The sequence below is a fragment of the Columba livia genome, chromosome 3 (assembly GCF_036013475.1).
Source record: "Columba livia isolate bColLiv1 breed racing homer chromosome 3, bColLiv1.pat.W.v2, whole genome shotgun sequence".
NCBI classification, from domain to species: Eukaryota; Metazoa; Chordata; class Aves; order Columbiformes; family Columbidae; genus Columba; species Columba livia.
The window spans coordinates 73,271,217-73,284,802 of NC_088604.1; the positions used below are offsets into that span (position 1 = coordinate 73,271,217).

The 13,586-nt window shown below is 36.8% G+C and overlaps 1 protein-coding gene across 2 annotated transcripts in view; it reads right to left on the reverse strand.

Annotated features, from left to right (window-relative positions):
• PDE10A (phosphodiesterase 10A) overlaps positions 1–13,586 on the reverse strand; it is a 380,239-nt gene that overhangs the window by 20,367 nt on the left and 346,286 nt on the right. For both annotated transcript variants that reach the window (XM_065057593.1, XM_065057592.1), the window contains exons 15-19: positions 12,998–13,081; positions 9,949–10,099; positions 6,938–7,093; positions 3,502–3,674; positions 1,505–1,616 (exon numbers count right to left, since the gene is read on the reverse strand). In XM_065057593.1, coding sequence (XP_064913665.1) covers positions 1,505–1,616; positions 3,502–3,674; positions 6,938–7,093; positions 9,949–10,099; positions 12,998–13,081 — 676 coding nt within the window. The remainder of the gene's footprint in view (positions 1–1,504; positions 1,617–3,501; positions 3,675–6,937; positions 7,094–9,948; positions 10,100–12,997; positions 13,082–13,586) is intronic.

Below are 13,586 nucleotides of genomic sequence, written 5' to 3' on the forward strand. Positions count from 1 at the left end.
TCTGTTGGTTTAGCTTTCTCAGGATTTTCTCCACATCTATCTCCAGCTTTCCAGTTTCCAGAAGTGTTTAGACCTCTGGCTGGATTTGTCAGTCATTCTGACTGGATCACAACATATCCAACTTCTGCCACATATAAATTAAACCTCTTCTTAAAGAGGATTCAGTAGAACACCAATTACAGAATCCAATTTCTGTCAATAACTACTTATTTACATTTGCTCCATGAAGTAACACTATAACAAGATCCACCTTTTACTTTTTCATCCTTGGATTACAAAACAGGTTAAAATCTTGGCAGGCTCCATTACGTCTATAATTACATCTTCATTATTGTTGAGTAGGAAAATTCATTGTGATCCTTCCTTCTCCACTGAGTTAATGAGATTTGCATCGAAAAGTCTTTTTACTTGAAAGCAAAACTGTTGAGTATGTAAATGAGTAAGGCATATCAACATTGTACCTCCATTATATCACTTATAAGAACTTCTTTTCCAGTGCTGACATTTTAGAGAGTACTGACCTAGATCTTAGAGCTTATATAGCCTGCATTTTTCAAATATTTTATTGTAAACTGAGCAGCTCAGGATTAAAAGAATGAGAACATGTAAACACAAAAAACACCCACAAGCCATGCACATCTTGAATTTCATAATGAACATGCAACAGGCAAGACAATCTCCACACTATATGCACACTACATCAACTCTGTGGGCCTGATTTCCATTTTACACCAGTGTAAAACAGAAATAAGCCCACCAAACTCTGCAAGCTTCCACAGGGCACATAACAGAGAACAACACTTACAGAGAACATACACATGTGCAAGAGTAGTTGTGAAAATACAAGGTTATCTCCTCAAACTGCATAATTCAACTCTATGCAATGCCCTAAGAATTTATTCTTCATATCCCTAAATAGTCACTTAAATTTTAAAAATTAAATTATTAGAACATTTACTCTTCAGTGTGAGACGTGAGAGATTGCATCTTTATTTATGAACATGAACATTAGCACAGTTCAATGCCTTGTTTCAATTTTTAATACATGTGGAGTAACTTTCAGCATGTTAAAAAAAAAAAAATCTGTCTCTGAGACCCAGTCACTGAGCTGGTTCACAAGATTCAAATGGTCAGATCTCAACAATTTTTTGACATATTTGCTTTAGCATTTCCTGGACTCATACTATAGCTTTATATGTCTGTTACAAGGCAGCTGACATGGAGATTTTCTTCAGTGTTCTGCTGCTTGGTGACTTTATGTTAGGACACGTTTTCTAAAGCAATCTTTAACAAAGAGAATAAATGCTGCCTGAAAATTAGGAAGCTAACTTAGCTCGTCAAATAGCTTCAGAGTAAACAACCAAACACATGCACACACCACTGAAATCTCTTTAAAACAAAGACATCAAGATATCAAATTAAAAATACTTGTGGTTGTTTTTTTTTTCTTCCTGGATACTCACATTTATAAAGAAAAGAGAGTACATAAAAGAAACGTGCGTACCTCAGCCCAGAACTCCGCATATATATCGTTAGCCGTCAGTCTGGTAACTGGCCATAATTTTGTTACAGAACATAAATCGCAAGCTGTCATCATCAGACCAATCACTCTGTCTCTAAAAAAAATAACATTAAATTGTAAGTTGGGTAAAAAATTGATGATCACACTGTGATGTTTTTATTTGCCCTTCCTCAGTTCTATTTCAAGTAAAGTATAAATACTACAAAATTTCTCCCACCCTGCTTGCTTCTTCCTCACTTTTTACCATTCATTGATAAGGCATCACACAAATCATATATTATATTATCTGTAATACTCCGTGCATTGTTTACAACCAAAGTTCACCAACTATCCTCTGGACAATCAAACTAACAGAAAACTAGACAAGAATGCCTGGCTTGCATACCCCTTCCTTAATTTTCTGAAAATACAGTACAAGTCTGTAAAAGAAAGATGGCACATCCTCCTGCTGCATTTCTTTCTGTTCTTTGAAGAGGAAGTAACACATGCTCCAAGAAGAGGAAAAACTAGTACAGAGTCTATCTAAGGTACTAGGTCATTGCTTTGTTGGAATGAATTCTAACCCTGACAGAACAAGAATCCTACATGTAACGCTGTCCTGTACACTGATGAACAAGTTCACAGAATCCTACTGATACTGTAACTATAATCATTATTAGAACAAGGCACACACAAAAAAGTCTTATTTAAACAGTTTTCTAGCATACCACCAAAACCTATGGTTTATGAGTCTAAGTCTTATAAAGAAAACGGTCAAATTAAATAATGGATTTGTGTGTTTTCCACCCAATGGATAACTTTAAGATGACACTTCAGGATATTTGCATCTTTGTTGAATAATGCCTATTCCATGAAAAAAGCACACAACTTGCTAACTTGCATGCAATGTGATGGCAGTCATTAAAACTGTACCAACAGACAAATATACCAGGGAAAATACACAAATACACAACATAATCAGTAGATAAATGGCAAAGTGCAGTTCTCCTGATTTAAGAAAGAGGATTCATCAGCCACGTAAGTGCCAAATTTGGTATTCCATTGCACGCACAGATACCATCTAGAACTCTCGAGTTCTTCAGCCACATCACAAACTGATGTTCTGTCTTTGGGCAACATGGCAGTGCACTAAAAATGCTCTGAAGGGCAGGTAAGAAAAAAAATAATATAAACATAATAGAATATTCAATCACACAAGTAAACTGTTGTGTACTATTGAATATCCTATTTCGGGTAAATTTCATTCTGAGATTATCAGGAGCTACTTTGTCTTTTCAAGATACCCAAGTATATTCAAGTCTTTAGTTCCAAACAGGGAAATAAGCTTTTAAAAACTGCCCTTCCTACAGTGTTGTAATTCAAAACTACTGGCAAAACCCTGTAAAACTCTTCAGAAAGAAGACCTAAGTACAAAAGTTCTTTATGAAAACAAATCAGAATCATGACTCAATATTTTCCTATATTACCTCTCTAATTTTTCCACCATTAATGACAGAATCCACTTCCCAGTAAAGAAGCTCTGAAAGGCTTCATGGGCATTTTAATGAAGCCTGTTATGAGAGACATCTCTCATCCAGGGTGCATTATGTTTTGCTTATGAGGACAAAGAGATTCACGTATTTGTGAATATATGCACATGTTGTGTATTTTTAAAACTTAGAGCTATCTTAATTCACAAAGGTTCAGATCTGACCAGAATTCTTTCCAAAAAGCATGTTGACAGAATAATAGAAATACTGACATAAAGCGGAACAATTATTGAGCTATACTTTTTTCCCACCTCCTAACTCCATGTGTTCTAACTTTCCTCTGCAGATGGTCTGTCACTGAAACGTGCAGATGACATCCAAAGGCGGTGACATGCAAATACGTAAATTATTGCTACATACTCGGAATTTCACACAGAGTTGGTCTTAGAAACCTCATATGTAAGAAAATTACTGTGTACACAGAACTAATACTGGTTTGCTGCTTTTTACCTGTGTGCTTGATTCTTAAGGTTTAATGCTCCTGTCTGATGCAGCTCTTCAAGCTGTTTCCTGTTTCCAAAATACAGGGCCAGGTCTGTAGCAATGATGGCTTTCCGGATGATCTCAAGTACTTGCTCATATTCACTGGAGCTCAGATTGGAGAAGATATTGTGCCCTTCCAGCTATGAAAAAGTAAAAATCCAATAAAAAGCACAAGCTCTAATTCTGAGATGATTTCAGTCTTTACTTCACCAGACAGGTTAGAACGATTTTACAGCCCAAGGACAATTTTTGTTGCAAAGTCAAATGTTGACAGCCTGAAATTCCCATTTTTATCTTTCCTTTTTAAATACTGTCATGAAACCTATGACTAAGCCACTGACTTGGTTTTGGGACTGCTGCTTCTGAAGCCTAAAGGTATTAATAGAGAAAAATGCTAGCTTTTGTAGTGCTTATAAATCAGAGCTGAAGGCACAGCACTTCCAGAGAGTGCTAGCTTGGGAATTTGTGATTCAATCCTGATCCTGAGCATTGCATCGCCAAGTTGGTCAACTGACTATCTGATTCACTCTGAAGTACAATTTTGATACTGGTAACACAGAAATATGGATAAGGAAATATCCAATTTAAAGACTAAAATAATTTTGGTTTCATAGTGTTTCAAATGGAACTTGCCTGAAAACGCAGTACTTACTGATACAATTTTCTCTATAGAAGTAAAGTTAATTACAATAGTTTAATGCATATGAACATTTAGGGGAAAAAGCTGCTTTGTTCAACCATGACTTGACTGGCTCATAAATAAATAAAATGGCTTCCACTATGGAGGTTCTGGGAACATGCCACTGTCATGCCTTTTCAATTTCCACTATGTATTGTTGCACATTTAATTGACAATATCCATGTACTGTGATCATTCATGAAGCTATATCACATTTTGATAAGTCAGCACTATTCACTGTCTCTAAGATTTGGAAAACAACTTATCAAAATTATTCCTACTGTTGGGAGGAAACAGAGAAAAATAAGAAAGAATGAACCAGTCATGTCAAGGTGTGCACATTCACAAATAGAAAATATTATTAATATATCAAATGCAGATGTGTTTTGACATTTAATTGGCATTTCAGCTGAAGCTCATCAAAAGATTCCCTGATATTTGTCAAGAATTTACATATTTTTTTTTCAAAATAAATCCTCTGTGGTACAAATAGGCTTGGTTTCTCTCCCCATCCGGAACATAAATGTCATTTTCCAACATTTTCACTTGGACAAGTAGATTCATTGTGAATAATGAATAGAAAACACAATCCTTCTCCATCTCAACTTTCCTTTGACAGGCTCCTGCGTCACAGAACATGATTTAAAAAAAAAAAAAGAAGTTCAGAACATTTTAACCCATCATCAATACTTTGGGACCAGGAAACTTCTACTACTAATTTTAATGATTTAGGATTTTGGGAACCCTTTCCTCCCCAAATTTGCTGCTTAGTCCAGAAGAACATGCTATTTGTCCTAATACTTAAATTACTCTAGATTTGGAGACATCACCTTTAGGCTTCAGAAGCTGCACTATCAAGAAGACCACTGTGACAGTTTCTGTTCATACTGATAGAAAAAAAACTGATTCTTTTAAGTATTGACGGAAGCTGCCATATCAGTTAGGGTTTTGAGAAGTCCATATGATGTACAGATCCTAAAATTTTGTTCTTTCCCTGCTGAGCAAAGCTAGTGAACGGAATCCTCCTTGTTTGTAAGTCTGATGCATACTAGAACTGCAGGTGGGTGAGCAAAGCAGCTATAAAAAAATACTGCAGGTTACTAATATAAAATTAAAATTCACTGAAATAAACCCTAAAGGGTTTGGTGGGTATTGTTTGTGGGTTGTTTGGTGTTGTTTGTTTGATGTTTTTTTGTTTGCTTTGTTTTGTTGTTTTGTTTTTTTTTTTGGGTGGGGAATGTCGTTCAGAGGTTTTTGTTTGTTTTGGTAACAGTCCAGGAATTCTGTAAGGCTTCTTGATTGAAATGAAAAATAGCAAGCCCAAGAGGCTGCTCTAACCTGCGTTTGCTGCTAATCGCTACTCCTGGGCATATAGCCCTGACCCACCCATCTCTCTCCTCTCTCCTTGCTCACGCCAATGGCCAAGGCCAGGAGACAGCAGGGAAGCAAAAGGTTTCCCTACCTTGGGCAAATGGGACTTTCACTGACTACAACATTTCTGCAGGAAAAATGCAAAATGGTTTTTGAAGAATGACTGAAGTCTGCTTCATGTAGCAATAGTGGGACAGAGAAGTGTGAATGACTGAGGAACTTGCTCACTGTGCACAAACTCACATGAAGGATGAACACTACAAATCTAATGCCATATCACCACTGAAGGATTCAATTACAACCTCCTACATGGAAGAGTATTCAGAGATAAAGCTTCTGTTTGCTGATGAAATGCATATAATACCTAAAACCATAATCACAAGATGTGCTTCTGAATACAAGAGAACATGTATTTTTCCTAAAAGGTGATTAATTATTTAAGAAAAGAACTATCTTCCCCCTGAAAAACCAGAAGGAAAGGTTTAATACGAATTAGTGGCACAGTAGCACGGCAAGGCTGTGCATCGAATGTGTGCATGGCAAATTAAAACCAGTGAGCACAAGTATGTTTTGGACTGGCAGGGGTTTCATAGGTGAGAGTTCTCACTCTTCTAATAGAGCATTAAAAAAACTTTCACTGCTGAGAAAACATCTGTGTCAGTAGCATACTAGGACTTCCAAAAATGTGTCTTGCATGCTTTCTTGTAGTTTTCTATTCATTAAACATACAGACACATTACCACATAATAAGAACTCTCTTTAATAGAATAGTACCTTTCTTAGGTTTTGTTATTTCAAATTGCTAAATAATAAAAAAGCACATGATAACATTATGAAACAAATTTAAACTTTTCATGCGTGCAAAATTAACATTTCCTTCTTCATGCCACATAGTTACCGTTCACAGAATTTATTACAGCATGTTTTTCAAGCTCCCCATAAAAAGTTTTGCCAGTACTTGAGATTTTATTGAGAATTTCAGAACGGATGAAGATTTTGTTGAAGGTTATTATGCTGGAAATATCTGAGAAACTGCTTTTTTATTTTCTAAGAAGCCCTGTTGACCCAGAAGCTAAAAGCTCCAAAGGAAGGCCATAAGCAAAGACCTCTGAATACACAATATTTTTTATAATATCAAAGTTTTGCGAATACTATGTTTTGCACTATCATTGAATGCTTTGGTTGCTAATTGTGGAACCCACCTTGCTGTAATAAATCTTCCACACTTCTGAATAAGCACTACAATCCAGAAATTAAATTAAGCATGCTTCAGAATAGCTACTGGGTAATGATGTGACTCCTGTTTCCATCACTGGATTCTTCTGCACAGAAGATACATTTCAATAATCCTACCTGCAGGATGGACACAGTCTGCGAGAAGTGGTGCTGTTCCATTGTTGATGTGGAATAGAGAGCAGCTAAGGGGTGATCAAACTTCTGAAGATAGCTGTTGCTGTAACCTCTGTGATCCAGGTCATGACACAGACATGCAACCAAAAGACCTTTTCGCTACAAAAAAAATGAGATAAGCATTAAAAGTAAGGTGTATTTCCTGCCCCTAGATGTCACTGTCTTCCCATAGTACTGTAAAAGTCGCACTATGCTTACAGTGCCTTCTAAAAGCACATAGAGGAAGTCCTTAAAATTGTGAGAAGCATGATAGTGAGTACACGCTCAATTAAAATTCTTGGTCCAATTGTAGCTCAAACATTTTACATATTATGAATTAAGAAAATGTTGCACAATCACATGCTATTAAGTGGAATCTGCTTCAGGAAGAAATCTGACTTACAAACAGACAATCTGGTCATCCACTGTTTCATTACCATGTTTATTAAAAAATTAAAAATTGCAGTTTTTGAATGAGAGGAAATATAAAAGATGGTCAAGGTAGCCCGATGCTAACCCTGCCTCTCCAACACTCCTCAAAGTCACTGACCAAGTCTCCCAGGCAAAACTCTTCCTAGGAACTCACTGATGTGAGCCACAGAAATGCTGGACATCAACTGCAAAGACAGACAGTAACTGATTTTTTCTATTCCATTAACTCCTAATATCCTGAAGAAATGAAGTCCTTGAATTCTCTCTTTCAACACCCAAAATATGTGAACGCTTGCAAAAGATTTTCACGCAGCAGCTGTGTTTTAAAAACACATTCAGTAATGTTTGTGAAGCAGTCACTGTCGGCATGGAGTATCATGATAATGTCTTTATAGACTTAACAGCTCTGCCTTATAGTTGGTTCTGATGACTGTTCAGTAAAAAAAGGATAAGGCTATAGAATGAAGCAGAAAAAGAATTATGATTAACCACCTATTAAATGAGCAACATCCAACCTGTATACTGTACTAAAAGATACATGATGCTGTGGAACGATAGCAAACAACAATGTAACTAAAGAACTTATTGCAAATACACAATGTGCAGAATGAAGGCTGCAGCAATCCAAATAGTATTTTTGATTTTGAGACCTTCACTTTTATTTTTAATAATGCCTTTTCAATATTGCACCTTGTGACTTGCATTTTAAAAAGCACTTAATAAAACAGATGATGCAGCAGCACTTGTCCCCACAGATCCTCAGCAGAACTGGAACCCTTAGGCACATAACACACAACTTGAAGTCTCATGGTAGCAGCTGTAGGAAGCTGGTGTCCCCTTTTCACTGCTATCAGGAGGGGCAAGACATGTAACCAACAGACTTGAAAAACAGTCACTGACAGCAAAAGAAAGATGAATCTCAGAATCCTTTCTGCTACATGTTAGATGTAGGAGGCATAAGCTTTTCTGTCCTTTCCCCATAGGTTTAATTCTCCTGTTACATCTTTCATAACCTGTGTTTTTTCCAGTCTTACAATTCCCATTCGTCTGTCCCTTGTACCAGATGTTTTTTGTTGCTTAGCTTGTCCCAGTATCCACATCCCAGTAAACCATACTTGTCTCATTCCTTCACAGAATCACAGAACGTTAGGGTCTGGAAGAGACCTCAAAAGATCATCTAGTCCAATTCTCCTGCCGGAGCAGGAACACCTAGATGAGGTTACACAGGAATGTGTCCAGGCAGGTCTTGAATATCTCCAGAGTAGGAGACTCCACAACCCCCCTGGGCAGCCTGTTCCAGTGCTCTGGCACCCTCACTGAGAAGAAGTTTCTTCTCATATTTAAGTGGAACCTCTTGTGTTCCAGTTTGCACCCATTGTCCCTTGTCTTCCCATTGGTTGTCACCAAGAAGAGCCTGGCTCCATCCTTGTGACACTCACCTTCAGGATTATACAACGCCTAATCCTAGTGCTCTTGACCTTGTACCCATCATCCCCACTTGGATCCCAACACTTCAGCCACTGCCAACTTCTGGATCTATTTGTGTCTATACTAGAGTCCCCTTCACAGTGTTCCATACTTCTGTTCCCATCTCTAAGTCTATCAAGGTTCACATCATCATCCCTCACCTGAGACCATCCCATCCTAGTTCTCCAAAGTTTCCTTCAGTAGTTTTCTGTATTCTTGTTGAATTAATCTCAAGTCTCGAGAAAGAAGACTGCTAGAAAGAGCTGGAATATAGACTGGGATAAGGCATTGAAACAGGAGAAGGCTGGCTGGAGTTTGGCAGGGAACAAAGACTGTTTCCATCCCTCTTAACAATTGCTGCTTTTGATCTCCCTGTCTGTCTTACTCGGTGTCTCCAAAAAGATGAGGCTTAACTACTTGGTTAGTACTGAATGTCATTAAAACTTTAAATATTCCCCAAGGTTGCAATCTAAAGATGTTTGTTGTTAAAGGAATAGTGATTTTTCCAAACTTGTACAGTTTTGCCAGCTTTCTGCATATGCCTGTCAAATGCCACTTGCCTATTTCAATGTCAATTTTAAAGTCTCTGCTTTACAGCATAATAAACTAGAACTTTTCAAATGAAATATCACCAAATTTTATATTTCTCTTATACACTGAACAATGACTTGATTTTTCCTATCATGTCTCTTTAGAAGAGCCCAACAGTTTTGGCTGAAATTTCTCCAAATTAAACAGCTTTCCCTTCCCTCAGTACATATCTGACAATTAATTAATTAAAATAAAGACTGTGGTGATAAGCGGATACAGAGAACTTCAAATTGTGGACGTGGACTTGTAGCAAATCTGCTACTGATTCTTCAGTGGGCAGACCCGAAAAATGTGAGGGAAACACTAGGATTAAGAATCTGAATAATTCTCCTGCCTTGAGCTTCCTATTCACTTATGTTTCTCTGCAGGGACCTCTATATACACTCAGCTCAAGCTGACAGCAAAATTCTGGCACAGAAAATGTACTTCTATGATGGCTGATACCTCTGATGTGGTCTAGTAACCAACAAAATCATCTCACCTACCTCTAGATCAGTGAAAAGCCGCTGGTTGTTCTGCAGTATGGCATACATGCAATGTACAACGGTAACAGCGTGCTTCCAGTTGTGGTAGGGCACACGGCGATAATTCTTCTTTACAGACATAGTAAACCGGCACAGTTTTTCAAGTTCAAAGCTAGAAGGAAATTATTTGGTCAGAGACAAGAAATGAGAATTTACCCTCCTTGCTAGGATTGACTCTCATTGAGGATGACTCACTGATTACAAGAGCTGTTCAAGTTTTGGCAGTGACAGAGGAGAGTGCATGCCTGGCAATGCTCTTAGTTTAATCTGTCAAATTCTGGAACATAAGTCAAGCTACCCAGCTCAGGCAACACAATTGCATAACCTTCCCTGCTCCCAGGAACTTGAAGTGTGGTTTCTTTATATCATTATCTATTCAACCTGACAAATAGTGAAACTCTGTATCTAAAGGACAATTAAAAAACATCATTTGTGATCAAGACAGGAAATTTGGGTTTTTTAAGCAAATGACACACAAGGAATAATCCTGTTCAAATTAAAATTTCTGTCAAACACCAAATGAAGAAATTATTTTGAATAAAAGAAGCTGAGATGCTCCATATTCACATCGTAAAGATTTTACTTTTTCCAAGACTAATACTTTTTTTACACTTTGGCCAAATGAACAGAAATACACATTCCAGTATTTCTTCATTTTTCACCAAACAGTATTTTGGCAAATAATTGCCAGTCAACCATGAAAATGCCCCAAATCTATAGCGTTTATGGGATTATTTGCTAAAAATTTTTTATTTTTTTGCTATTGCTATAGACAAGTAAACTGAATTATGATCAAGAGTATTTTCACTAAGGTAATAATAGAAAGTAGTAGTAAAGTAATTGTTATGTTTGGCTTATGTGATCATCAAAAGCATCTCTGAGAGAATACATATTCTGTAGCACCAGAGCCCTTCATAATCTTTAACAGACTTTATCTAACAATGTTCCCTTGAACGGAAAGCTGAATACTTTTTTGTTTACGGATGGGAAATTCAGGCACAGATTAGATATCGGGTAAAATTTTCTGTAGTACCTAATCTTACCTGCCTGGGGTGAAACGCTAATATTTCACTTGAGCTCAGAACCAAATAGAAGATGCCAGAGTCCCAGGTCACTGACTTTTTCCCTCATGAACAGATCAGTTTTCTTTTATTCTCATTTTTCCCTCTGTTACTGTGGTTTGTTTTTTTTGGTTGTGCTTTGTTTGTTTTTTTTTGTTTGTTTGTTTGTTTTCCCAAGTTCCATGTTTTGATAATTTCAGGGAATTTCAGGGAAGCAGTATTAATGTTCTAGTTTTGCAGTATATGTGGGCTATGGAAACAAAGCTGAATGGCTCTGATCTAGATGTAAAAATGTAAATATATCTTCTATGGAGTCAGTTACATAGAAAACCATGTCTATGGTTGTGTGCTGAGCGAGGTCATTATTCTTCTTAGCCTTAGTCTAACACTAGTCAAAATGGAGACATACTGTCTTTCAAAAAAAGCTTTATGGTTTCTTTTTTAATTCTAGAGAGTTAAGTCAGACCGCTCTAGAACAATAGTTTGAACTACTGTTTAAAATAGTACATCATAATTCAGAATATCACAACAGTCACTTCCATCTACATCCAGTATCAACTCAATGGTTACTACAGGATAGAAAAGCTGTAGCCAAAGGGAAAGCATTATCAATGATATTTCAATGTGGAATACTATTACTTCCTTCACTGCTGTATTTTGCATACTTGATTAAAGCAGTGAAAGATTGTTTCTTCATGAAAGTACAAAATATGCAGTGAGTATCATAGATTTTTCTCCAAAATCCTCCCTGGACAGGGCAGTTACACATTATATAGGTGCATACTTAAAGGCACAACCTTACTCCTCAATATATTAAAATCAAATTTTAGTCTTAAAATAGCTCTACTTGTTTTGGAGGGTTGAGAAGTTTTGTTCTACCAGAAAATAGACACAAGTTCAGTCCCAACAGCCTCCTTCTCAAGTACTTTAGTACTTTACTCATTTTTTTTTTCTTTAACTTTATAAGTGAAAGCTGGGAGTCACTTGCAAAATGTCAAGTAAGCATCTACACTTTCCCATGAAAGTTACTACCTTGAAAGAAAGAGACTGGGAGACAGATAAGGGAAAGAACAGGACCTAGTTGAAAATTTGAACCCCAGTCCTGCATCCACAGCCATTCAGTCAGGAACAGAAACAAGCTAACCATGCTGAGCAGCAGAGAACTGTATTTAGAACAGACCCACTTGGCAGAGATGAGAAAGACCCTCAGGTTTCACTGTATGCTCTGAGGGCCTGGAGGTTCATCCAGTTACTTTTATAAGACCAAACAGTCATCAGCAAATGTTTCCCAAATTTTCTGCCTTTTTGCAGGGAGATATTTCTCCCTTCAATTGCCCATCTGTAGTCTTCCATAATTCAGAGCAGCTCCCTTCCTACAGCAATGGGATATACTTAGCCAACAGACTACTGATCTTAGTAATGATAATGGCCACTGGGAGAAAGGACAATAAATGAAATATATCATTTGAAAATCATTAGTTTCCATAATTAATGCTCAATGATGTCAATAATTCATTTATTTAGCAAGATAAGATTTAACCTTGGGTTATTTTAACCATAAACTACATTAATTTCAGCAACTGTATATTTGAAAAATCAGTATTCATGGACCTTCTCTCCTTATTTGCCAAGAGTGCCTTTAATATCTTCTCCATCTTCTGTCTGAAAAGCAATTTCATCTCAGAACCAAACAATACTTCTATATATTGGAAGGACAATCATTTGGATGATATCGTGAGTTCTCTAGCCTGGCTGTTCCCAAATTTCATTAACTGAAGACCAAGAAGCTGAAACAAGAAATCCAGCCTGCTTGTTAGAGCTCTGTACACACCCAACACAGTAAATAAATCCCAAATAAGACCTTGAAGTAGAAAATAATTATCTCAAAATTTCCTAGGAAATAAACGCTTAAATAATGGAACTAAAGTAATAAATCATATACGTCATACCTCGCTGGCCCACAGGACTGGTGAACCATGTAGACAAAAATGGCAGGCCAGACACCCTCATATGGGCTGATATCAAAGTGGTATCTAAGAAGAAAATTTAAGCTTAGTAAGGACAAACAATTTTTCATTCTTACTAAAAGCAAGTGAAAACAACTAGGTAATGTATACTTGACAGCATTCACTCGTTTCTGAATATACACAGAAAATTGACTTTACAGGTTTTATTTTCCAGCAATGTAAGGGAATGTATTTCCACTAAGGTAAACGGAACTATGCTCATAGAATCATAGAATCATTTAGGCTGGAAATGATCATCAAGTCCAACTGTTAGCCATTGGTTAGCCTTTGCCTTTGTTGAGTTAATACAGACATAAATATTTATTTCAGAATCCATTTCTTAAGTAATGTAGAAATCTCTTTGTTCTACACAGATGATGAGAGCTTTATAGGCACTCCTAAAATATTCTAGACTTTCCTCCCATTAACTGTAAAGATGGTGTTTCTAATAGTATATTTACTGGTGGTTTGGTTTTTTTTCAATAATTTCTGTCACAAATTCTATGAGACGTGGTCTAATTTTGACAGAAGA